This window comes from Carassius carassius, chromosome 50 (genome assembly GCF_963082965.1).
Source record: "Carassius carassius chromosome 50, fCarCar2.1, whole genome shotgun sequence".
Classification (NCBI taxonomy): Eukaryota; Metazoa; Chordata; class Actinopteri; order Cypriniformes; family Cyprinidae; genus Carassius; species Carassius carassius.
The window spans coordinates 14907105-14934501 of NC_081804.1; the positions used below are offsets into that span (position 1 = coordinate 14907105).

The following is a 27397-nucleotide window of genomic DNA, read 5'->3' on the forward strand; positions in this document are numbered from 1 at the left end:
CTGAGGAGATATACACATTACAATAATGGAAATCATCAGTATTAGTGGAAATAATAAGTATTGAAAAAACAAACAAACACATTGTATGAAGGATCGCTCAGCTAAAGATAACTAAACATGTGAAACGGCCTGCAGAGCTACTTCAGCATGGGAATAAACCTCAGACTTTGACTTTGACCTGGCAGATGAATAAATGGGGAACAAATCTTTTCGATGTACTGTACAACACCATAGCAATGTCATAGTGAAAACCTACTCTCACCACACATTGTGGCAATGCCACTGACATTTTCTACAGAAATAGTTAAAATGTAGTTTTTACACATGAAACTGTGGATGCCTCATTCATATGTTATGCTCAATCACGGGGCAGGCCACACGTTTAGTTGCTGGAGTCACACACCTTGATCCACACACAGTTTTGTAGGTGCAAGAGTATTTAGTGTAAGTGCTAGACTAACACATTTGCCAGTTCCCTTTCAACAGCTTCACAATGTGGCTCTTTCTGTGAGTCTGAAGCACAAGTGCTGGGCGGAGGAGTGCGACTGAAAAAAGCCTGTGACAGTCAACTACAACTCCTACTACTAGTTCATTGTCATCATTATTGAAAAACAAGTCATTTATTATATTTGGAATTAAATTAGGGTGAGTTAATACTGACAACATTTAATTTGGGTGTGAAATATCTTTTTGATTAAGTAAAGTTTGATATAAAATATGAGTATGCATATAGAAATCCGTCAAGTCATCGCTAAGCCCACTACCTCAGCAAAGCCTGAATGCATTATGATCCATTACTGTCATAACTCACAGCAGGATTGGGCTGATGTATGACCATCGCCAATGGGACATCAGGACTTGCTTTCTTACACTGCCACCTAGAGGACAATCGACATGTGACCGATCGTATAAATAATCTAGACATTATGTATGTTTTTTTTTTCACATATAGGCTAGATGACGTTTGTTCGGGGCTCGAACAAGCCTGTGGTAACTGTTTAAAAAATGTAATCTTACTATTTTAATTTTTTTTTTCATTTAGCTTTATTTTAGCATTTAGAGTTTAATATTGTGCATTATTACAGTGAAATGTAATATAATGCAAATGTGAAAATGTACAAATTTTAAATAAATGCAATTCTATGCACCTATAATGTTCCATTTAAATGTACATTTACATTTATTCATTTAACAGACGCTTTATCCAAAGCGACTTACAGATGAGGACAGTGCAAGCAATCAAAAACAACAAAAAGAGCAATGATATATAAGTGCTATAACAAGTCTCAGTTAGGTTAACACAGTACACGTAGCACGGGCTTTTTAATAATATAATAAATAAAAAGAAAACAGATAGAATAAAAAAAGAATAGAGCAAGCTAGTGTTAGAGGTCTTTACACACACACACACACACACACACACACATATAATTGCATAATCAATGAAAAGAAAATAGAATACAAAAAGATTAGAAAGGTAGTTAGATTTTTTTTAAGAATATAATTAGAATAGTGAGTGTTAAAGTTAGAGGGTCAAATAAAGATGGAAGAGATGGGTTTTAAGCCGACTCTTGAAGGACTCGACTGCTCGGATAGAGTTGGGGAGGTCATTCAACCAGGAGGGAACATTTAATTTAAAAGTCTGTAAAAGTGACTTTGTGCTTCTTTGGGATGGCACAATCAAGCGACGTTCACTTGCAGAACGCAAGCTTCTAGAGGGCACATAAGTCTGAAGTAACAAATTTAGGTAAATGGGTGCAGAACCAGTGGTAGTTTTGTAGGCAAACATCAATGCATTGAATTTTATGTGAGCAGCTATTGGAAGTCAGTGCAAATTGATAAACAGAGGTGTGACGTGTATTCTTTTTGGCTCATAAAAAAAAATGTAGGATACAATATGATGTTAAATATTAAATGTGTCACAGCTCAAAATAGATTAGCAGATTTTAACATTTCTTTTAACCCTTGAAAGAGAAAACATGTCTGTTTTTAATTTCACTTATGTTTGAACTTTAAAGTGCCACAGTCTTTATTATCTATCTCATATTAAACTCTGAAGCTATTTTTAAATGAAATTACACAATTAAACCTGTTTTAAAATGCATTTATGCTTCATTCAGTCCGAAGAGTTATTCTGATCTGGCCCTCTAAAGTTTTGTGCGTCCGTGTGTTTTGATGGTGTGTTGATGAGATAGTATTACAGGCTGTAATCCCTCTCCGTAAGCCTTTGGGTCAGTGCAGGGCCTCGAACCCCCTGAGAGCACCACACTGCCAACAGCTGAACCAGCAGGGGCCAACCTGACTGCTTCCCCTGAAATGAGCACTTCACACACACACACACACACACACAGTTACACACACAAGAATATACCAGCCCTAACCTCAGAACTCATATGATCACACACACACATTATCCTGTGAATGTGTGTGGTCTTAGGTCTAATGTTTTGTCATGGTAATAAATAATGATAATTACAAAGAAACAGGGATTTAGAACACACACAGGCTAATATATTGTGAATTACAGTACAAAACCATACTGTGTGATTAAAAACACTACTGGTAGGAGTTGATAGGAACTGTAAGCAGTAGCTGTCCTGTTTTGTCTACCCATAATGTTTATGCCCAGTGTTACAGATTTGTCAGATCAGAGTTGAAATTCTCAAAACGTTCAATTGTTGTTCAACCTCCACCTCATCTAGTCATTTGATTGACATGATTCAGGACTCGACCTATGACCGGCGATGATACTCCAGCATCCGCTCACACAGCTGACTGACAGACCGACGACGACACACACCCGGAAAACACCCGCCATTCAGTCAGCATGGAGCGGAAAGTGGCGAGGGAATTTCGGCATAAGGTGGGCTTTGAAACGGCTACTGTCTAATTAAAAATATGCGAGGATTGTTTAGTTATCATTATTAGTTATTATCGGTCTAAAGTTCCTTTACTCTCGCTGCTCAGGAATGGCGAAGGAGCACGTATTCTTCATTTTTACGCTATTAAATATTACTTAAGTAAGTCAAATTGATATTCGCCCAGCTTTCGACACGAAAGTTACTTCTGTGTGCCCAGAAACCGTCGTTATTTGATCGATTAATTTTGTTTTGCACTGAGAAGGTGACCACGCATAGCATCATTTGTCAGTTTTAGACGTTTTTATCATTAGAGTTAACATGTTACTAGTATAGTTTAATGTTTTCGGCGTAATGACATAGGCTATTTTTGCTTTGCTTAAGTCAAAGGTTCACATAAAGGCGAAATTTACCGGTGGAAATGTAGGCTATGTGTGACGTCACATAATGTACGCGTTCTGATTGGCCGAGGAGGTGACAGGTGAACTATGTGTGCTGGAAATAGTTGTACAACAGGTGTTAATGACTTTTTATCTCATAAACGTGAAGTTAACGCTTTGTTGTAATTGCATGTTTGATTATTATTATTATTTTTTTTTTTTTACACTGAATTATTTAATTCTGATACCTATTTATATGCTCATGCTTATTTTAAGACAGCAGGTGACCCCTGTGTGTAATTGTAGAATTGTACCATCTGTTGTGTGGTGCATGGAGTTGTAGCACAATGGACAGTTTTTTTCACAGCTTTAGCTGAAGTGGCAGAGGTGTCTGGCCAGGCGTTTATTGTTCATCCAGTCTTATTGCCTGTAGATGGGGGTGGGAAAGCTGTCACACTACAAATTAGAAAGCTTTGCATTTCATTTTGGTTTCTCCTCTGTGACATGAAATGTATTGTGCTGTTGACCTTTCTTTTCATTTGTCTCTTTCAAATCACTTTGCATAAACTGAAAAATAAATGAAGCTGATTTTAATTATAGAGATCTGCTTTCAGCATCAGGTTATGAAGTTGTAGTCCCAAGGTGGACTGTCATCTGGGCTTGTCAAAATGTTTATGACCCCTTAAATAGCCTTTGAGTGCACAAGGGTGTTGTAATGGAACTATTTGGATATGCTTTTTATTTCGCCACAATGTTCATATAGTTTACAGACTTATTAATATGAATATTTCATATTTTTATATAATTGAAATGTTCAGGTAATAGGTAATTATTGTTAACACAAAATTATAATACAAAAATAAAAACATCAAAGTATTTTTATTTGCATTTACATTTAACTTCTTGTGTAATTATTATTTTTTAAATAAAACCTCTTTGAATAATTAAATGTTGTTCTTGTTATTTAATTGTAAAATATATTGATCCATTCATCCAACCACTTTCCAACCATCTTTCTTTCTTTCTTTCTTTCTTTCTTTCTTTCTTTCTTTCTTTCTTTCTTTCTTTCTTTCTTTCTTTCTTTCTAAATGCCCATTTTATTTGTGTTTTTTAAGCCATTTTATTTGTTTATTTTATTTGTTTATTCAGTCCATTTAATTAATTAATTAGTTTGTTTGTCAGTTTTCAAACCATTTTGTTTGTTTGTTTGTTTTGTTTTGTTTTTCCTTTTGTTTATGTTTGTTCATTCAGTCCATTACATTTATTTATTTATTTATTTGTATGTTTGTTTATTTGTTTGTCAAGACCTTTTATATATATTGTTTGTTTGTTTTATTGGTTCATTTGTTTGTTTGTTCATTCAGTCCATTCAATTTGTTTGTCCAGACATTTATTGGATTGTTTTGTTCATTTTTTCGTTCATTCATTTTATTTATTTCTTTTAAATTAAGAAGTCTGGCTATTCTGTCGAGCCTGTTAACCTCACATCACATTAACGTCACTAGCATTCTTTTGATAATCATGGACAACACTCTAATGTAAGATGACACTGCTAGATTGATAAATGTCTTAATATGAGCTCAGGTACAGTAACAGGTTCAGTGGAGCAGATCTGAACTAATGATAGTCACAATACAGGAAAAGATCCATCTGACCCATTCAGCTAAAAACAATAGCAGACCAAGCCAATCTGAGAGACGCTTGACTTCCAGACACACAGTAGTTCCTCCACCTCCTTTCTCTGTCCTCCTCACTCTCCACCTTCTCCTGACCTTCTGTCATAGTCTCTCGCTCAGTGTGAGAGAGAGAGAGATGTGTTACATTATTGACTGGCCAAAACGCTTCCTCAAAACATTTCTACAGCAGATTAGCCACCACCAGGTAAAAGATGGGCAAATGATTGCTTTTCTGATGATCAGTGATGATCTGACCTGAGGTTTGTGTGTTTGTGCTGTGCAGGTGGAGCTGCTAGTTGATAATGAAGCGGAGAAGGACTATCTCTATGATGTTCTCCGCATGTACCACCAGTAAGTACACTCTAAAATATTTAATAATAATAATAATAACATTAGAACACAGTCACAGTTTTATTACATGTGGCCTGACGTTGGTGTTGATTTGGAGCAATTTGAATATGCTTTTTTTTTTTTCTTCACAATATTCACAGTTTACTGACTTATTAATTTATAATTATTAATATTAATGTAACACGTCATTATTATTAATAACATTTTATATCTAAATTAAATTAGATTTTTTTTTATTAAATCATTATTATTAGTAGTAGTGTTTGCTTTTGTTCAAAATATATAATATAATAAGAAACAAAATAATAATTTTTGTTGTTGTTGTTAATAAAATATACACTAAAATATAATTATTATTGTTATTGTTAATGATAATAATTATTATTATTATATTGTATATGTTGAATAATAATAATAATAATAATAATAATAATAATAATAATAATAATAATGTTGTTGTTTTAAACTGCATAAGCCCAATTTGCAATTTGTATTACTATTAGTCAGATTTTGGGTTAGCAGTTCGAACAAACTACTTAGCAACCACCAGAACAACCTAGCAACCACAAAATATAAAGAGAAAATATAAAAATCTAGTTGTTTTAAGTTGCCAGATATGACATACTTCATCATAGTGACTATGTTCAGATGTGATAAGAATATAATGGAATACAAATATCTCCGCAGCAGTGGAACGTTTCAGAGGCTGATGATAAATAATGTAATTGTCCATCAGTAGTTCTTTTAATCTGCAGGTCAAAAGTCAACTGCATGGCACATTCAGAAGAAGAAAAGTATTCAGTGTGTTTATCTGAGTGTAACCGTAGGAAATGCATTCGCTCAGCTCTTTATTTGTGATCTTGTGTGTAAATCAACACGCCTTTGCTCCGCTGGACTGGAATGAGAGGCTTAATCCAATGGAAAAGTAACTTGGAGCAGATCATTTCCACTCTCCTCCCTTCATTCAAGGGCAGCCATTCTCTCGTGTCCCTTTGTCTCTGATATACGAGTCAGGAGTGAAATATCAATGATTCATAGAGCAGCTGCCTCCAAATTCGTAAAATGACTTTATGTGGGTATGAAGTTTCATTTTCTACAACAAGCAACAAATCATATAATTATTATAAGCTAATATCTTTCAAAATCACAGCAAATAATTTCATATAGGCTAGAAATGACCATAATAGTTTTGCTCTTTATATATATATATATAATAATAACTTTCCGCTATAAATATCAGCCAAAAAGACAAATTGTGTATTACCATAGAATACTGTAAAAAAAATTTCAAAGATTTTTAAGATTTACATTTTTTTGATTTATATCATGATATATTAACTTTCATGATACAGTAATGCGAATGTGGCTGTATTTTGCATTACAGTATTGAGAACTGGTGCTAAAATGTTGTATTATTTTTAGTGGTGGGCATAGATTATTTTTTTTAATCTAGATTAATCTCACTGTGATTTTGAAATAAATCTAGATTAATCTAGATTAAAATGGCTCATTCAAATTCTGCCGAAAACATTCAGAATATGTGTGTTACCCAAATAAAATTGACAAACAGTAAGTCTTTGAGAAGGGGTTTATCAAGCTAGGTGGTGCATTAGAAAAGGGGCTCATCTTCTGTTTCCAAAATGCATCACAAAGTGCTTGAAAAAGCTGTAAACTAATTCCACATTGCACAAGGTGCAAACAACCTTACGCCTGTTTCACACATACTCCGTCTGCAGTGCGTCTGCGTTGTATATTTTTTTACGCACCCATGTTAACGGATTCCAGTTGCGTTCCAGGAGCGTTGCGTCTGCAGCAGTTCAGCGATCGTTTACGTACCGAGTAGCGAACTGCAAACGCGTCCTGTGTGAAAGCACATCGAGTCCATGCTGCACCACATACGTAACGCACACGGACTGCATACGCACTGCAGACGGAGTATGTGTGAAACAGGCGTGAGCAGAGCCTTAGCTGGGGTCAGCGGGGACACGGTGAAGGTTGTACCAGTGGGCCATGTTTGAAATTGTTTAATTTGTATGTTCGTTTATTTTTATTTATTTGTGCTATTAACATAATGTTTAAGTTTATTTCAAGTTTGTAGGTGTCAAGGTACAGAAACCAAATAATTAAATGTAAAATAGAACTAGATAGTCTTCAATGTAAAAATGAAATATACAATCAAATAGGGCTGTGCAAAAATCGAAATGCGATTTTCATGCACATCTCATCAGTAAAGATGCTCCTGTAATTACAAGTATATCTCCAGCACGTGCGTTCGGATCAGGGCTGCCAGGTTTTCACAACAAATCCTGCCCAGTTGCTTCTCAAAACGAGTCCAATTGCGCTTCCAGGAGGTTCCCTGATGAATATTGCTTCCCTGGGTTACAATATAAGTTTTTTAGCAGGGTTGCCCTGGTAAAATTCGCATTTTAGGTGCTAAATATCACGTTATTTGTATTGGGGTCGCTTCGACCCGCGGACATGAAAAACAACCACAGACTTGGCAACACTGGTTGGCATTTACTACACCGAGCCGTAATTCACTGACAATCTACACAAAATCGATTTTAAAATCGCAGGCGATTCTTTGTCGATTTTGAAAACGATTTTGTGTTAGTTTTCGGTGGACTATGGCTCTGTGTTGTAAATGCCGCTCCACCTGAACCAGTGTTGCCAAGTCTGCGATTGTTTGTCATGTCCGTGGTTTGAAGCAACCCCAATACAAATAACATGATATTTAGCCCCTAAAATGCGAATTTTACCAAGGCAACCCTTCCAAAAAAATGTATATTTTAACCCTGGGAAGCAATTTTTATCGGGGAACCTCCTGGAAACGCGATTGGGCTAGTTTTGGACTAGGTTTAAGAAGCAACTGGGCAGGATTTGTTGTGAAAACCTGGCAACCCTGATCTGAACGCATGTGCTGGAGCGCATTATACTTCTAATCACAGGAGCATCTTTACTGATGAGATGCGCATGAAAATCGCATTCGATTTTTTGCACAGCCCTACAATCAAACCTACATTTATTCAGACACCTTCAACATTTCTCACATTATTACAGTTTTGCTATATATATAAAAATTATATCTGGTGTCTGAATAGTTTTTGGTTTGACTGTTAAAACTACAAAGTAATTCAGTCAAGAGCAGTGAGTGATTTTCATTTTCTTGGATTAACAGTACAGCAGCCAGTAGCTAAATTAGGCGCGGTCCCTTTAAGAGACGATGAACGCATCCAATATAATACACATCCAACATCCCATTTTTTTCCTCCCATTTTTTTCATCAACTGTTTACTTTCACTTAAGAAATAACTGAGTTTTTTCGAGCATAATTTCCAAGGTTTATATTTTGACATATTTTGTATGTATTTGTCGGCACAAGAGCAAAAATAAGCAAATTCGATGTTCAAGTGTCAAGACGCCTTTCTCTGCTTGAGCCCTGAACACCAGAACACCGCGGTACTGAATTGGGCTCTTTCACATCTTTTTGTTTGTTCAAACTGCGATTTGTATTTGTTCGTTCAGGTGCAGGAGGGACTTCGAGGAGAACTTTGCAGAAGACAGCTCGGTTCAGTGTCGCTGTCCGTGATACGCGGCTCTCGATCTCTCTCGTGCGCACTGAACACAGCGCGCGAGTAACCAGCTACTCTGTTCAGCTTTTCCGCGTCTTGTTTTTGGATGCTTTAATGTTTACATCGACAAGCGGTAAGAAAAAGATAAGCTTTCGTGACGATGCGCAGCAGTGGCCCGTCAACTGTCCTGAGCATCTTTAAGGCTGGCCTCAGTCAGTCGGTTATATAAAATATCAAGGTGAAAGTCATCATAGCTTGCTTAGTATAGACCCAGCTCCCAACCCAACTTTGAGAATAGATTAACGGCGATATTTTTTTTTATCGCCCGATAAGAGTCTCCCGTTAACGCAGCACGTTAACGCCGATAACGGCCCAGCACTAATTATTTTCTAAAATCTCAAACTATAAAATGTTTGATGCATTTTTATAACATGTAAATAATAGCATTTTCATTTACTTATTTTTAATCTAAGAAACCTGTCTGATAACAGTCATTGTTTTTGCAATTCTGCTTGGTGGTGCAGAATTTAGACACTTCTAAATTCACACCATTAAACCTAACCTTATTCTAAGAAAAAACACCTTATGCATTGTGTCCATGACCCTTCATTTAACAGAAAATATCAAATAATGATTTATAAGCAGAGATTTTGTGTCAAGACAGTATGTTGAATCAGGTCCACAAACTGTTTGTTCTGTTCTAATATAGCCCTACTGTGTGCATGTGCTCAATCAGGTCCTGTTTAAATCACTCTGCTCTACTCTTTATAGATCCATGGACATTCCCGTCCTGGTTGGCGACCTGAAGCTGGTGATAAATGATCCCAAACGCCTTCCACTGTTTGATTCCATCAGACCTCTGATTCCTCTGAAGCACCAGGTGCAGTACGACCAGCTCACGCCCAAGAGATCCAGGTGAGATCGCAGACAATAAGGGGTTAAAAGGGTGCGATCCATATGAGGATCATGGAAATGTTTCTGTGCATGAATAGCAGAGGAATATGAGAGGAGGAGGTAGAATGTAAGGCACCAAACAGAATCATTGTTTTCTCTCATGCTCAGTCAGACGTGGCAAAGAAACAGCGTTATGAGCACAGAGAGAAGAGCCTTATTCAACCGTGTCTGATTCGCAGCGCTAATAGGGCCACAGTGAACTGGATTCTGTTGGTGGAACATAATACATTTAAAAAATATGTTCAATAGATATGTTAAATTTGTTCAGCTGATTGCAGATGCCACTATTTTTGTCCTCTCTTGGTATGAGCAGGAAGTTGAAGGAAGTCCGTCTGGACCGCACACATCCTGAGGGTCTGGGTTTGAGTGTTCGAGGTGGGCTGGAGTTCGGCTGTGGCCTCTTCATATCACAGATAGTCAAAGATGGACAGGCAGGAAACGTCGGCCTGCAGGTGAGAAAATCAAGAAGAGGTTGTTATAACGTACATATGGCACGCATTGCTTTCACCACTTCAGGAAATAATGCCTGGTGTTGCAGATTCTGGGTCACATGTGTGTGTACTTAAAGCACACACTCTCTTGCCTGATATTAAATACAGTAACTGACAACAGAAAATGTTCCACATTCAAATAGAGATGAGCATTGTACATGCACAAAAAAAGTGAATAGCGCATCTTCTTTCCACTAGGTGACGCAACACGCCTTCTTAAATCCTTCACGTTCTCTGATCCTCTTCTGTAATCTCTGATTAATGTTTGTCCTGCAGATAAAGTCAAAGGATTCAAATGCAGCACTTGTGTTTCTAGTGCAAACTCTGCTAATTTTGTGATGACAGAAACTTTGAACTATGAAAATATTCTGGTATAATTAAAGTATTTTTAATACAATTTTTTCTGCACGTTATATCTAACACATTTTATGTGAATGAGGTTTGCTGTGTTTTCTTCAGGTTGGTGATGAGATTGTGCGTATTAATGGCTACTCCATCTCCTCCTGTATTCACGAGGAGGTCATCAGCCTCATCAAGACCAAGAAGACGGTGTCTCTGAAAGTCCGCCGTAAGGTTTTATAGTTTTATATTGCAATCTGCAGAGCTGACTTTGTTAGTTAGAGCCAATATAAATCGCCTCTTGTTCCACTGGGGTTAATTAATTGATTTAGCTCTCAGTTGCAGTGATTTAATCACAGTTGAATTGTGATTGATTTAACAGTTGAGCAATTCTTGAGGAAACCATGCCGTTAGCTAAATATATTACTTATTCATTAATTATTGACGTTTCTTTTTTTTTTCTTTTTTTTTATTGTGACTCACTTCACAGATGTGGGAATGATTCCTCTCAAGAGGTAATTTGGTGTTAACAGTCACTTGAATGACACGAAATTCTCTGATATTTGGAATAACTTTTATTAATGTTCCCTCTTTCGTTGATTTCCATAATGACATTGCTAAATAATGAATTTGTCATAACTAGCTCCTCTGAAGAGCCTCTGAAGTGGCAGTTTGTGGATCAGTTTGTTTCTGAATCCGGGGTAAGTGGATTCATGGCATCATCCTATCTTAAACCAGCTCAAGTTATATTTGTATTTAGCCTTATTTTTTATCGTTACGTCTCAGGAGAGGAAGACTAGTGTGGCTGGTCTGACTTCGATTGGAGGAAAAGAAATAAAGGAAAAGAAAGTTTTCCTTAGTTTGGTGGGCACCAAAGGCATGGGGATCAGGTAAACAACGAGAGATTTGATTACTATACACACTACAGCACACAAATGAGCCTCATTGAAAATTATGAATTAAACCCTATATATATTGAGATTATGCCCACATATATAACAAAAAAAGTACACGGCATAATAAAATATGTTTGTCTTTGTACTTAAATGCTGCTGTGTTCCTTTGCTGTCTTTACCAAGCGTAATTGTTTTGATTTAAAACCTACTTTTCTATGTTTAATCCCATGACAAACAAAGATTTCCTCTTAACTGTCCATGATAGCATATCGAGTGGACCAACGCAGAAACCGGGCATCTATGTGAGCAATGTGAAGTCGGGTTCAGTCTCATCTGAAGTGGGATTACAGGTCATTTATTTAAACTGCATTAATAGATCATTATTGCTTGATTTTAGCGTAGTACACACTCATATGTGTGTGTTTGTGTGGCTTGTAGGTTGGCGACCAGATTGTGGAGGTCAATGGGGTGGATTTCACCAACCTGAGTCATCAAGAAGTGAGCGGGATCTTGCTGAAACTATTATTTAAGAACCTCTCTGTATAGTTAAACTGGTAGCTGTGTCGGCTAACGCTTGTGTTTTCAGGCAGTGCGAGTGTTAAAGAGCAGCAGGAGTCTAACCATCACTGTCCTCACTGGAGCTGTAAGTTCATTGAGAGCCCACTAATGCATCTCAAAGACCCACTGCAAGACCTTTATCTCTCTCTGAGGGGCTGTGTGGAAAAGAAAGCCATCTGCTAAGTACAAAACTGTTTACTTGCTGATGGTAATACATTGTGGAGATGTTGTTTGTGTCGTACCATATCGCTTGTCTTTCACTCATACTTTTGCACTTTAGAGATGGTAATTATGTTTCATAACATACGCTCAATCTATATATATATATATATATATATATATATATATATATATATATATATATATATTAAAGGGGTGTATTTGTGTGTATTTATCTGTGAAAGCACTGATTTGTCTACTGTATGTTTCAGGGTAGTGAGCTGTTTATGACGGATGAGGAGCGGATGGCGGATGAATCACATCATGAGCTCGAAAGACAAGAGCTAATGCATCAGAAGAGAATGGCATTAGAGACCAACAAAATCATCAAAGAACAGCAGGAAAAAGAGCGCCAGTCAGTGAAAAAACCACACACACAACTGAACAGTACACAAAATAAGCCCTATTCAGACTGTTCTCTTCAGAGAATGGTTCTTCCAAGATAAAACATAACTTTGTGACAAAATTTTACATATATAAGCCTAAATTAATGCCAAATAGACAGATTCTAGCAGTGTAAGTGTCAAAAAGCTACAGAACAGAAACACAAACAGACATGAAATTACTTAACATTATCATATACAACAATCATATTGGACAATAGGCATAACGATGCACAAAAACATCAAACACAAGACAAAAGAAACCTGTTAGTGATACAGCAAAAGTCTTAACCAAAAGCAGTCAAACCCTACTTTGCAATACATTGATGCATGTTTTTTTGAATTGTACCTTTTTAAAAATGTAAAAATATTAGGTACTGTTGTCATGTGATAAAAAAAAAAAAGAAATCCACTTTATAATGGTTTTTATTTTAATTAAAATACTTATTTACGTTGTATAATGTACCTAAATATATCTTCGATTACTTTTGTAAAGAAACATCATTATAATTATGTTATATAACACATTTGAGTCTTTGCTTCTTCATAATTAGTAAACTGATGATTCATAACTGCTGGTGAAAAGGTGTCAAATAATTAAAATTCCTGGATGAAATCTAAAAAGGTGTACATTTTGATGTGCAATATTTTGCAGGAGGAAAATGGAGATATCGCAGAAGACTGCAGATGAAGAGGAACGTCATCGCAAAGAGATGGAGAGGTAACAATTGATATGTTGCTAAGCAAAAAACATCTTCAAAGTAAATAGACCTCAGAAGGCAGACTAGAGCAAATTGATATTGATGAAAGCAATGCTGTGACGAATGGAAGTTCAGATTGTTCTAAATGTACCATACTGTAGGTCACTTCTAGTCTTCGCAGCCCATATTTTGGTCCAGTGGAAATTTTTTTATTTGTTTTATATTAATAATGACATTGATGAATTTAATTTAACAAATTTAATGTGTTAAATGTAAAAGGGGACAACTTCATGACATTTCAGTTGACTGTGTTGATGATCATTTGAATAAGTGCTTTACAAGGCTAAAAGAAGTCAACAATAATGACACAAGAATTTAAGCACTAGAGAAACAATAAAAGTAAGATAAAAATAAATAAAATCCTAAAGAAATTAAATAAAATAGAGTAGAAAAGCTAGTTACAAAGTAAATGAATGCCAATATGAGTCAAGGGATATTGAAAGCCATGAAACCATTACATTACAAAAGTACATTATACATTTTATATATAAATATATATATATATATATATATATATATATATATATATATATATATATATATATAAATATATATATATATACAGGGGTGCACATAAGTGGTCCGCAGGTCCGCATGCGCGACCAAAATAAAAAATGCGTTATATAAATATGTTCTGACAGCGCATTTGCGTACCGACATGGTTGACAGCTGTTAATACACAATTACCATTTTATATCACAGACTGCACTATATAAGTTTTATTTTCAACCTGAAAGCATAAATCTAGAACAATGCAAAACTGCGACATTCATCCACTGACGCTCTTTAATCAGCAGCGCTAAATCCAGAAGCGCGGATACTTACTTGCCGGCAACCCGCCAAAACAAAAGCCTGCTGATTTTAAGTGTGAATATGATGATGAAAATGCTTTTAATGTATTTATTTTCAGACTCTTTTATCCAAAGCGACTTAAAATTGGGGATTACATAAAGCGATTCTTCTTATAGAGGGAAACAAAGAAATTAGTAGTAAATATTAGCATTTTATTTTTAGTGTGAGGACCAAACCAAATCTCCAGGTTCTCTTATGAGAACCAGGCTGAAAAAATTATGTGCACCCCTGTATATATGTGTGTGTGTGTGTGTGTGTGTGTGTGTAAGACAGGAGTTTTTTTCCTCTACATTAAAAAAGGCATTATTTTCCACAGACTGTACATGATTGTTGCTCCTCTATGGCCCGCCTTTCTGAAAAGTGTCGATTTTTACAAAGCTCATAGATCGGTCTGAAAAGCAAGGTGTGCTCTCATTGGCCAGCTATCCAATGCATTGTGATTGGCCGAATACCTCAAGATTGTTACTGAATGTTAAACTCCTTACCATGCTGTCGTGCCCGTTGCGAAGAGACAAAAACATTAGAACGCACAATAAACGAGCCATTTGTTGCATCCAGTGGGGACATAATTACTGATTATAATGACTTATAATGTCTTTTTACGCATTGCATCGTTCTGTGTTAAGCATTAAACCATGTCTGCATTTGTGATCAGAGAAACAACAAACAACAAGCTCTACTCTACACTGCTCAAAACTCGCGTTTGAATCATCAGTGGCAAATCCTTTACATAAGTAAACGTACTTACAGACTGTGCGTCAGGACAGCCGGCATTGTAGTTTACTCTTCCAGGATCAGTAAACAGTCCTCTCTGAAATGCATTGCACACATCTATATATTTGGTTTGAGCTGTTCTGTAACAGTGCTGTAAATACAACTTAACCACTGATTTCTAGTTGTGTCCTTTTTTGGAAGACCAAAGAAAGTAGTTTCGCTTTTGCAACAAAACACACAGCGTCTTCACAACATGTCAGTGGCAGCAACAATAAAGTTACGCCTTCCTTTTTTGCTTTGATTTGGGCACTGTTATTCAAATCTTCCCACACAGTGATGTAGACATGTGGGGGCGTGTTTAAACTAGGTGTTTTAGGAGGTCGTGGATATCGGATTTATATTTACATTTATATAGTCAGATATATATTTTTATATTCAGATTTTTTAAATAAATATTCAGATTTACTTCTATATATTAAGAATTAAAACTGTATATTCTGATTTACCTTTATATATTATGATTTAGAAATATGTATTTACATATATCAATTTACATTGATATATTCATTATATATAATTATCTCCTGTTTGTACTTCAACATATAAAATAAATATATATATATAGGCTTGTCAGGATATATGTTCATTTAATGTATGTGTCGTGTGTCTCAGAATTGAAGCCACGGAAAGGAAACACCACAAAGACTGGGAAGAAGATTGGGGTTCCAAAGAAAGATCCAAATCCTCTTCCCCCTCCTCACCTCCCTCACCCCCACCACCTGCACGTAATGCACCTTCACCTAAACCCAAAACCTCCAGTAAGTTGACAATACCAACAAAGCCTTTCCAGTACATGAACTTTTAATGCCTTCTGTAGAACTGCACTATTCTCTAAAGGTCAAACAACTATTTTTACCCTTTCCCAAAAGGTACCCATAAAACATGTTGCATTGATGTTACTCCTTTCTCCTTTGCATGAGCAGATGTGCATTTATGCTGGGAATGCATGATCTCTTTGTGTGATCTTTGTGTTTCTATATGTCTTTTGCCTTTTTGTTATGCCGTGTCTATCAATTCCTGGTTCCATCAGCTGCCGAGTCCTATGAAGAAGAGATCAGAGAAGTAAGTGAAGAATTTTTACAGACAAAAGATTCTCTTTGACAACCTTTTTCTGCCTTTTTTGAGACACTTCAACTGCATGTACACATCTTTTGTTTGATTGGATCTTTCGGTAGCTTTTAGATGGATGAACCTGCAGAATAAATTTTTTGAATGGGACTTAATGTATCATTCTTGCTGTCTTAGCATTCGGTTGGTTCTACCGTTACGAAGGAAAGTTGCCTACACTCAAAAAGGTACATTGTGTGCTGCAAGTATGTTGTGCTCATTTGGTGTGCTATAACTATGGTATATGTTGTTCATCTTGAATATATGCCTGAAGTTATTATGATTTGCATGATAGTTGGGTTGACCTTGGTGAAAAGTCCACCTGGTGTTCTCATATCACTTTGGGTATTTAGAAAGGAAAAGAGACCAAAAAGAAGAAGAAGATGTCAAAGACTGACACTCTCCCAGCTGAGAAAAAGAACAAGAAAGAGATGGAGTTTGAGCTGAAACTTGCTAAGGAGAAGGAAGAGATACATGAGCGCGAGAAACAGATGAAAATCAGCAGACTTCTGCAAGAGGTATCAGACTTCTTCCAGTGAGGTTACAGTGGGGTTTTCTGACTCCGATTGTACTTCTTGTTTAATTGTTTGTAACTGATTTACTCTCCTTGGCACTTGACATTTATTGGTCAAATGTACCCATGTTGTACCCTTTCCAATGCCAGTTCAACAAGTTCTTATTGGTATATAAAAGTTTCCATGTTTGGGTGTGGCTTTACTAATTCCACTAGGTGTCAGAAACTGAAAGAGAAGATCTGGAAGAGTCAGAGAAGGTGCAGCACTGGGTGGAGAGGCTCTGTCAAACCAGACTAGAGCAAATCTCCTCCGTCGAAAATGATTCTCCAGAGGTAAAATCCAATGAAGTATCCTAATGAATGTTGGTCTCTTAGTCCATAGTTTGTTAATTCAGAGTTCTAAGTATTCAAAATGTACCTCCAGATGTCTCCAACTCGTTCTCCATTGTCAACTGGTCCCCCCAAGCGGAGGTTCCCTGGAGGCTTGACCTTGGCCACTACTGACCTTGATGACATCAATTTAGATGATGTGGACCAGAGTCTAAGGCAGCCTTTGAAAAGACTAGCCCCGACTCCACCTACATCCAGTCAAGCTCCCCCTCCCTTACCACTCCCTCCACCCTCACCCCGACTTTACCACACATCCAACCATCACCCTCCATCTCCAAGAACGCAGCACCCAATGCAACCCAGTCCCAGACCAGCCCCTCAACACCAACCTTCTCCACTAGCCAGAAGGGTACCCCCTTCCTCAATAGGTCGTAGCTGGCAACCCCCTGCTGGCCCACTATTCTCCTCCAGGGGTCTGTCCTCATCTCAGCCACCTCCCCCGCCAGTACCTCCTCCCCCTCCACCACCACCGCCTCCTCCTCCACCACCTCCTCCACCCCTGCACATGGAGGACAAGTACCATGTGAGGTCATCCAACTATCCCCGCTCCCCAAGCTTATCCGAACAGGGAAGCAGGTTTGGGGACAGTGGTTACCGACAGAGAGGGGGCTTCCACTCCACCATTCCCAGTCATCTATCACGCCCACCCAGCCCGAAGGCTGACCACAACTTGATGGTTAGCATAGTTAATACATTTGGGAGTGTGAAAGTTGATTATGTATGTCGTATAGTGGAGGAAATATTTAGGAACATTATAATTCAATCCAATTCAATTCCAAAATTGATTTCATGACACAGGAATATTGCTCATCAGTGAAGTGAACACAGCAATCTATCTATTTTTTTATCCACTTCTTATGGTGTACATACAAGCAAGCATTCCTTGAGTGTGGGGTTTTTCAGATGAGATTAACCCTTATTAATATTTTTAAATATATTTGTCAGGAAGCAGATCATTATTTTTGTGAGATAAGCATGCTGTCATTCGGTTTGATAATCTTGAATTGCTAGTGGTTCCTATCATTGTTAGACTGTTGAAAAGTTTATCCTTGTAGCCCAGGGGATGAGTAGTGTTGTTTTCTGCAAACTTTTTTAATTTTAGTTTTAGTCCAGTCTTTGTGTGAAGCTGTAATTTTAGTTTTTATTAGTTTTAGACATTCATACTCTTTTTAGTCTAATCAAGTTTCAGTCAACTAAAAGGCTGAGCATTTTAGTCTTATTTTAGTCAGAATTATCCATGACTATTTTTGTCTAGTTCTAGTCGACGAAAACTGATGACATTTAGTCTGGTTTTGGTCAATGAAAATTGTATTTTAGTCTCTTTTTAGTAATGCAATTCTATTTAACCCAGTCAATATAGTATAAGTACAAGTACCTAGTAGTATAGACGAAACCCATTTAAAACAAGGTTATCTTATTATATTATTGTTACCTTATAGACTCAAGAGTACATCCATTCCAGACACGGAAGATGCTCTGATTTGAATTTACAACATTAACCAAACATGTTAGAAGTAAACACATCAGTCCATTTCCAAAATAATAATAATAACGCAACTAAACGAGACAAAATTACGTTATAACATTGTTTCTTCTCATTTTGATCAATGAAAATGAAGAGACATTTTAGCATAGTTTTTATTTTGTAAACCACATTTAGTCTTGTTTTTATTCGTCAACAATATTGCATTATACATTTAATTATAGTCATCGTCACATGACTAGCATTTACATTACGTTTTGTTTAGTTTTCGTCACGTGATAAAGGTTCATTGACGATGATATTTAATCATAGTTTTCATTAATGAAAACAACACTAGTGATGAGAAACACATCACATGCTAGCAGGACATCCACTTCTAATAATCCACTGGTGAGTCCTCAGTTTATAAAAGATACATGCTTCTCTAGGTCTTCCACTCCATTTTAGCATAAATCAGATTTACCACACTTGTGTAGAATATGTAATGTTAACTTAATGCAAACTGGCTTCTCTTTGCAGAGGAAAAATCCTTCAACAGTTCTCCATGCCTATATCAGAAGATTACTCTGAAAACCCACAGGAAGTGCATTTCTAAATGGATATAGTTGGCAGAAATCTTATACACTTTCAAAAATAAAAAAAAATTAAAATAGGGTACCAAACTGTCACTGGGCACTGGGGCGGTAGCATTTCATAAGGTACTAATATACCATTTAGGGGTAAATAAGGAACACAAATGTTTTTACCTGTTCAAGATATAAGGGGGTGATTTTTCTGTTTTATAGATATGCGTACCTCCTTTATCCATAAATTTATTTGGGAAGTAATGAAATTTAAAAAGCCATTTCACAAAAAGTCATCATTACTAGAAATGCAGTGACTGACACTTGATGAACATAAAAGCTGCAATGCAGTATTTGTGCTATGTGAATGGTTCCTAAAGTCTTTTGTGCTGTCTGGTTTAGATTGCGTAACTCCTGAAGGTATATCATTCCCTGACTTTAAGTTTATGTCTCTTACTTCTAACCACTACATAGCAAATGGCCCCCAGCCCTCCAAACCAGCGGAGACAGATCAACCCTGTCATGTCCAAACCTGTCATGCTACCGAGTCAGACCTCACATAGACCCACACTTCACTCTGAGACCATGGTAAGATGGCATGGATGTGTGTGTATACGTGCGATGATTAGTAATGTATAAGCTACTGGATCTTATGACTTTGACTCATTGGTTTAATTGTTGTGCTAATAGCTGTCTGACTCACTCATTATAATAAGCTTTTCAAACTCAAGGAGGACCAAATAGATGCTGTTGTTACTGATTGCACTGATTAAAAAGGCGGAAAGAGGAGGACAGAATGGGAGAGAGGGGAAAAGAGAGATGATTTTTCCATCTGCGTACACAATGAGACTTTTAGCTTTAAAATGACTTTGACTGATCAGCCTGACAGACATAGACCTGCTCTCCTCTTCACCCTCCAGACATTCAGTCCTGCTCCATCAGATCACAAAGGAAGCTAATCGCTCTGCCCTGTCCTTGTGCCTACTTAATTAAATGAATGGGTGCTTGCCAATTCTGTGGTTGTTTTTAGAAGGGTAACAAGAAGGGCAAGAAAGGACCTCACAATATTTAAGCAGTTAGACAAGCAGTCACTGTATTTGTACAGCTCACAGATACCTGAATTCATAGATAATAGCTAATAGACCTATTTGCCATGCTGAGACAAACCTTATATGGTATGTAATCAGATGCTGCAAGCATTTAATGTGTGTGTTTTTGAGCCATAATTGTGTGTTTTTTTAGCCCCCAGAGATGCTCAAACGGATGGTCACGTACAACACATCCTTTAAATCCAGCAAGAAACAAGTAACTGTCATCATTACTTTGTGTTAAACCCCTCCTCTCTCTCAACACTCTGTTCCTTGAGTGAAATCTCAGCTGTCTGAGTGTACACATCTGCATGTGAAGTGTCTACTACATTTCTAACAACACTTCCTTGGAGGATACTGGTAAAATGTATCCTTGAGGTAATTTAGCATTGCATTTAGAGTTCACTTGCATTGCATCAGTTGTTGATGCTTTGGGGAAACATCATTTCTCTAAAATAATTAAGCCAGTTCAATGAATCTATGCATCTGCATGAACAAATGGCTTTTTTTCAGCCCTCCAAAACAGGTGAAGCATTCATCATGTAAGGGCTGCCCTTGACTAAAGATTTTTTCTGAATGACTAATAGTCATTTATTTTAAGCGATTAGTCGACAAGTCGTGATTTGTATTAATAAACCAAATAATTTATAATAATGAGCCTTTAATTGTCAGCACTCGAGCTCACACATAAAACTTGCCACAGAGCACTACAAAAGTAATGATTATGAAAGCGTCAGGGAAAACACAAACTGCCTTAACATCATACCAATTCATTGATTAACCAGTGTTTTCTGTTTTCGACTGCAGTGATGAAGTCAACGACACTGTCATCATCTCTGTGGACGTACACGTTTCATACGGATTACATAATCTGAAAATATTTGTTTTCCTTTTTTAATTGGCTCATTTAAAAGTAGATTTCGCTCTCTATAGATATATTTTTCATGTCTGTGAGGCAGGTGTAGATATGTCTTTGCACCCCTCCGAGGTCTATACAGCATGACTTTGACCTTGTCAGTCTAAAACCTGACTGTTCGAGCATCTAATTCTAATTCAAGCAATCCTGCCCAAGTATAGACTCTTGGCAGTTTATCCAAGATGTCTCCTTTAATCTGCCTTTATAGCTTGGTGCTATTAGATTGCTTTCCCCAAAGCATCAGCAACTGCTGCAATGCAAGTAAACCGTATTGAAAAGCGAGTATTGTCGAATTTATTCTGATCTGATGTAAATGTCATTTATTTGTTTTTATGTCTCTTTAAATACTCAAGGACCTCAGATGTATGATTGCAATATTGTGCTTATTTCGGGTTAAAACATGAACTGGTTTCATAGTGTGGATAAACTTATATATATCTCAACACAGCCTCCCTTGCAATCATACATCTTGTTAGCTGTAAAGGCAGCCTTTGAGTGGATCCCATGTGCGCTGCACAAATGGGAGACTCAAACTGAAGATTATATAATAATAGAGTGCATATACACCAAATGGCATCTCAGTGTGCATTCTCACTTTTTATGTAGGGGAGCATGACCAGAAGTCGGTGCTTTTCCAGTTTGTTGGTTCTGAAACCTTGATTGATTATCTGTCTTGATGGAAAGTGGTTTTGAGTGTGTTGTGGATGGCAAATAGCCTTTACATTGTACATAAACACCAGTGCTGATCCAGAACCAACTGGAAAGCTACCAAAGGATCCAACAAAGCAAACACAGTACTGTAGTAAATAATGCAATGTGTTGTACTTGTTCTTATATTATCTTACATTTATTTTCTGTTTATTGACATACTATATTGTTTAATGTTACATTTAAAATGAAAGTTGGTCAAATGTGACCTGGTTGTTTAATAACTACTTCAAAATAACACAATAGGCGAAGTAGAGTTCATTTGGATTTTCTTGGAAATCAATGAGCACTAATTTGTTAGTCCTCAGAATGCCATCTCAGAGTTTTGCAGACTGTTTGCAGATGCAGTCCACTCCATTGTCTATTTTTCCTATGTGTTTTACAGGGATTTCAGAAATATGTGGATGATTTTGATCCATATTCCATGGTACTGTAACCATTTACATTTATTCTCTGTACCAGTTGCATTATATATATATATATTCATTTTCATACCCTATGTGGAATATTTTTTTTCCATAACATTTGCTCAAACTGTGTTTTTTAACAGTTCACGGCTGAACAAATAGCTGACAGAGATGTGCGACTTCTGAGAATTAAGAAGGTAATTAAACAGACACGAGCACCATCTGTCATTGGACAATAAGAATTAGAGATTTTATTTTTTTCTATACACATTCTTTAGGAAGGAAAGCTTGATCTGGCCATAGAGGGAGGAATCGATTCCCCTTTGGGAAAGATTGTGGTTTCGTCTATCTATGAGGGAGGTGCGGCAGATAAACATGGTGAGTCATACAAAATAACATCTCATAGAGATTTGGGAGTTCTTTTGATTTTAAGGTTCTAGCAAACACCTCAAACACCACAGTAGCTGCACATGAACACCATAAAAAATACTTTGAATCATGCAAAAATCTAGAGCAGCTCTCTGTATTCATTAGTGATACTGATTATTATTCATTGTATTCAAATTACCTGTTTAGTTTGTTCAGTTTGTTACCGTTGTTTTTTGTCCATGTTATCTCAGGTGGTGTTGTGTCGGGTGATGAGATCATGGCTGTGAATGGAAAGATCCTGACAGATGTGACTTTAAATGAAGGACAAACCTCATTGGCTCAGGCCTGGAACAGTGGAGGGGTATGACTGCATTACAATAAACAACCTGTATCTTTAAATCAGATGATTTGTCTCAACAGACCTGTGGTGAAGAAAGCCATACAGCGCATTGGAGCCAGATGGTTTGCATCCTCTGGAGTGAATGGGTGCCGTCAGAATGAGAGTTCAAACAGCTGATAAAAACATCAAAATAATCCACAAGTAATCCACATCGCTCTGGTCTATCAATTAACATTTTATGAAGCAATAATATGTGTTCATAACAAAAAAAAATCCAATATTAAGGCATTTTTAACTTTAATCCATTGCTTCCAACTAAAACACTATTCTTTTATCCATAACATTGCTTTCTCCAGTGAAAAAGTAATCTTGTCTGAATCAGGAGAGAACTATGCACAGGTCAAGCATAAGTGATAACTGTCCAAAACTGCCATTTAATTTCTGATCATTTAAAGTTAAAATGCCTTAATTATATTTTTTACAAACAAGCTTTAAAAGACATTAATTGATGGACTGAAGTTGTGTAAATTATTGTGATGTTTGGACTCTCATTCTGATGGCACCCATTGGATCCATTGACCCATGAGGATCCATTGGTGACCAAGTGATGTAATGCTGAATTTCTCCAAATCTATTCCCATGAAGAAATAAACTCATCTACATCTTGGATGGCCTTTAAGCAAGTCCACTACTATGTAATAAGATTCTTGCTTTCGTCTTACATATTACCATATTATTGTAGCATTCACATCATGTGTATGTACATTTCCCTAAACATTTGTAACATAAATAGTGTGGCTGTAGTTATGCATTTATTTTCGATATTAGAAAGTTTAAACAGTTTTATGTATTACATATGAGTTGAATTTGCAGTTGAATTTCTGCTATTTGTATTCATATATTTTCTTATTTTTCCTGAAAGATGTGAATCACAAGAAAGCACACACGGTCTGCTGCTATACTGATTTCTTCAGCAAGCATCATCAAATATAGATAAGGCCTTAAAGCAGAAATAATGCAGAATGTAGCAAGAACGTTGTGCTGTTGTGCCTGTCAAATGTAAAAACGTTCATATGCAAGTGGTTGACATTTTTCCATGCATGTGTTCACAGGATTGGATTGACCTGGTCATTGCCGTCTCTCCACCAAAAGAATATGAAGATGAAGTGTACGTATATTTGCATTTCTCTTCATAAAATATGAAATGTGAACATAAACAATGGCAGCTCCAGTGTCCTCCAAATTCAATTTGCTTCATGATTTCATTTGATTTATGTGGTCTGTCTCCATTATTCCCAATGAAAAAAATCAATCATTAGTGTACATGGTTCTCAGTGGTTATCTGCTGTTTGTCTTCAGCCCTAACACAGCATCAGTCAGACCCACTGCAAGAAAAAAGGCTTTCCAAGGCAGTGCCCCTGTATACAGACAGGGCTACGTCCTTCAGATGAGGACCCCCCATCCCCCAACCTGATCGCCACTATCCTAGTGGTAAAAGCCCCCCCCCCCCCCCCCTCAAAAAAAAACCCACTCAAACCATTCTGCAGTGTTCATCATGTACATGTGACAATCTCTTTGTCAATCTGGAAACCCACCCAAATGTTCCAATCAGGGATTTCTTGTGCTAATGATTCAATAATGCAATATACAAAACTCTTGTTCATAATATTACGCAGTCGTTCTGATTGATGTTGTTCAAAGGGACTGTTACATGTCATGACTCATTGATTATTGCTGCTTTGATCGGTTTTGCTACTGCATGTTTCTAGAAATGTCTATAGCACTACTGTATAGATACTGCCATTGGTTCCCCAGAACCGAATTTGAAACTCAAACAATTGCAAACGTATTGACGGATGAATACAGATGCTCATGAAAACAATAGTTGTGTTTGAAAGCACATATTGCTGCGCCACCAGTAATGGTGTGGTGGTTGCAGCGAATATTAAAAAGTCTGTTCGGTCATTTACTCACTCTCAATGTTGCACCAAACCCAAAAAACGTTAGTTCATCTTTAAAACACAGATTTAACATCTAAGAGATTTCTGTCCCCACACTGCCAAAACTATACGGCTTCAAAAGTACATAAGTACATTAAAAGTATTCCATATGATTCAAGCTGTTTAATCTAAGTCTTCTGAAGAGACAGCTCAATTAAAAATGTTTTGATGTGTGTTTTAAAAATGGAATGGAAGTCTTATTGGTTTGGAATGACATTGGGGTGAGTAAGGGTGACAGAATTTTCATTTTTGGGTGAACTATCCCTTCAAGCATTTTTTACATTCTATGAACCAATGGAGTGACATCCTTCTGCCACATTTATATAAAGGTTTCATGCATAGCAACCTTCTAATATAAGTCTGTTTCCTTACTATGTGTGCAATCTTGTTTTCTTCACCCCTCTTGTAGATGTGTGAAACCAGGCCTCTCTTAAATATCTGTCAGACTAATCTGATTTTTATATTTGTCCCTCTTTTTACAGGACATTCTTTTAAAATCCAACATTGCATCAGTGCACGGACCACAGGGGGAATCAATAACCATTCCTTAGTAGTAATTTAGCAAAAAAAAAAAAAAAATTGTATTTGTGTTGTAAATTAAATGCAGTTATTCACATCATTTATAAATCGGGCATCTGTGTTTTAGAAATACATAATACTCTCTTTATGCTATATTGTTGTCATTTGCAAAACAATAAACATGCATTAACAAAAAGTGTTTTTGCTTTGTTTTTAAGCCTTCTAATATGGTTTATCAATTGAGTTCTTTATTGCAAGCCATAAAATTTGATATCCTTAGCTGCTGTCCTGATGGACTCATTTTCACTTGCAGTATCTCCAACATCTGTCAAATGAGTAGTGGGCACTTAGTAACCGTCTTGTTGGATTGCTATCAGTCAAGGGCAGTAATAAGATGCTTTCAGTTCAGTCTCAACCACTTATTACAAAAATATGCATTCAAGTGCAGGGCCAAACTGAACCAATCTATAGCTTCTTATTTCTGGTCATTCACGCTGACAGCACTGTGTAGTGAAAAAAACAACCTGCACTCATTCATTTTCAGTGAGTGATTTCTGGCAACACAAACACTTGAGATGCTATTTAGCCATGTCCCAATAAACACACGAAACGTGCATTCATCCTATACCATTTGAAGCAGTCCAATCAGGTTTCACTGCTAATCACAGCACTGAGCCATCATTGCTGAAAGTGTCCAGTGATATTTTACTTGTGATCGATTCTGGTAAAAATACTGTATTGGTGTTACAATCTTACTGCTGCCTTTGATACTGTTGATCATAATATTCGCCTTTGTCGTTTAGAACATTTGATCGATATCTAGGATTACAAAGTTATGAAAGTCAAAGGTTAATGCAAAGGAAGATATTTTCTTTTAAAGAAATTGCTGTTTAATGACTACAAAAAAAAGAAAGAAAAGTAATAAAAAAGTTGTTTGGGAGTACAACAAGGTTTTTCCTGGGTTTGTGACATCACTAACCCTGATGTTTACATAATTCCTGCCCCTGGAACATGCATATTCCTATAATGATAAGGGGGTGTGATGTTTCCAGTTGACGTACACTAGGCAGTAAGCGAATCACAACACACTGGGCCAGCTAACCAATCTGAACCCAATTGCGTATTTCTGAGGGAGGGACTTCATAGAACCAGGACCTCAACAGACGGTTTTGACAAGAAACGGTGTAGAATAAAGGCAAAATATTTTTTTTTTTTTTTTTTTTTTTAATGAAGCATGAACACGTTATACTACACCCCATAAACACAATCAAGCCTTCGAAAAAAGCTGATCAACCACCCCTTTAAAGACAGGTCCTTTTCTGCAGTATTACATTTTTCCTCGTAGTAAGTTTTTCTCATCCTTAGTGCCTATTATCAATGGAGTACCTCTGGGCTCCATTTTGGGCCTGCTACTTTTTAACCTACTATATATATGTTACCACTTGAAAATATTGTTGATGCAGATTGCGATGCCAGTCCCACAGTCTTTTCATTCTCTTGACGTTGGAAGCAAAACCTTGTTCTGTAGCAGTCAACTCTCAAACGAAGTCATGAAAGGTCAGCAAGTGGGCCATTCCTTGGTCCTGTAGACTCTGACCACCTCTCCTTCCTCTTCAGCGCAACACAGGGCTACTTTATAGTAAAGTGCAGTTATAAGAATTGACAAATCTCGATCTCTCATCACGAATAGTAGCCATAACTGGACTGCTGGTGTCTGGGATGAAATACGTTTAACCACTTGTGGTTCTTTACTGATCAGCATCTGACCACCAGGTGGCACTTGGTCCCGGACGAGCCTCCAAGTTGTTACCCACCTCAAGTCTGGGAAGCCTGAGTGAGGTAAGCTAAATGTAAAACACGTATACACAATTAAAAAAAGAGATGCAGCAAGACAGGAGTACTGGCTGCAGTCTTAGACTATATTTAATT

At 36.9% G+C, this 27397-nt stretch overlaps 1 protein-coding gene across 5 annotated transcripts; it reads left to right on the top strand.

Annotated features, from left to right (window-relative positions):
* Positions 1 to 2745: 2745 nt before the first annotated feature.
* LOC132133675 (harmonin-like) lies at positions 2746 to 25574 on the top strand. Of its 5 annotated transcripts, XM_059546580.1 has the most exons (22): positions 2746 to 2863; positions 5198 to 5265; positions 9609 to 9752; positions 10105 to 10243; positions 10742 to 10850; positions 11112 to 11136; positions 11265 to 11322; positions 11408 to 11511; positions 11783 to 11867; positions 11956 to 12015; positions 12104 to 12160; positions 12507 to 12649; positions 13333 to 13398; positions 15677 to 15822; positions 16095 to 16126; positions 22219 to 22260; positions 22384 to 22437; positions 22519 to 22618; positions 22861 to 22970; positions 24062 to 24117; positions 24309 to 24440; positions 25432 to 25572. In XM_059546580.1, the coding sequence occupies exons 1-21, from the start codon at positions 2828 to 2830 to the stop codon at positions 24421 to 24423; spliced, it is 1749 nt and encodes a 582-aa protein (XP_059402563.1). In that variant the 5' UTR covers positions 2746 to 2827; the 3' UTR covers positions 24424 to 24440; positions 25432 to 25572. The 5 variants fall into 5 exon arrangements, 4 of the variants coding, with proteins under 4 accessions (XP_059402563.1, XP_059402559.1, XP_059402561.1 ...); XR_009429206.1 differs by lacking the exons at positions 22219 to 22260; positions 22384 to 22437; positions 22519 to 22618; ... (2 more) ...; positions 24309 to 24440; positions 25432 to 25572 and adding exons at positions 16310 to 16359; positions 16525 to 16689; positions 16902 to 17018; XM_059546576.1 differs by lacking the exons at positions 2746 to 2863; positions 5198 to 5265; positions 9609 to 9752; ... (8 more) ...; positions 12507 to 12649; positions 13333 to 13398 and adding exons at positions 16310 to 16359; positions 16525 to 16689; positions 16902 to 17018; ... (1 more) ...; positions 19596 to 19709; positions 20364 to 20426 and having other exon boundaries at positions 15770 to 15822.
* Positions 25575 to 27397: the final 1823 nt, after the last annotated feature.

Coding starts and splice junctions, on each gene's coding strand:
- LOC132133675 (XM_059546580.1), top strand. CDS start 2,828: ATGGAGCGGAAAGTGGCGAGGGAATTTCGGCATAAG. Junction 11,323..11,407: donor AGTTTGTTTCTGAATCCGGG/GTAAGTGGATTC, acceptor GTTACGTCTCAG/GAGAGGAAGACTAGTGTGGC. Junction 11,868..11,955: donor CATCTGAAGTGGGATTACAG/GTCATTTATTTA, acceptor TGTGGCTTGTAG/GTTGGCGACCAGATTGTGGA.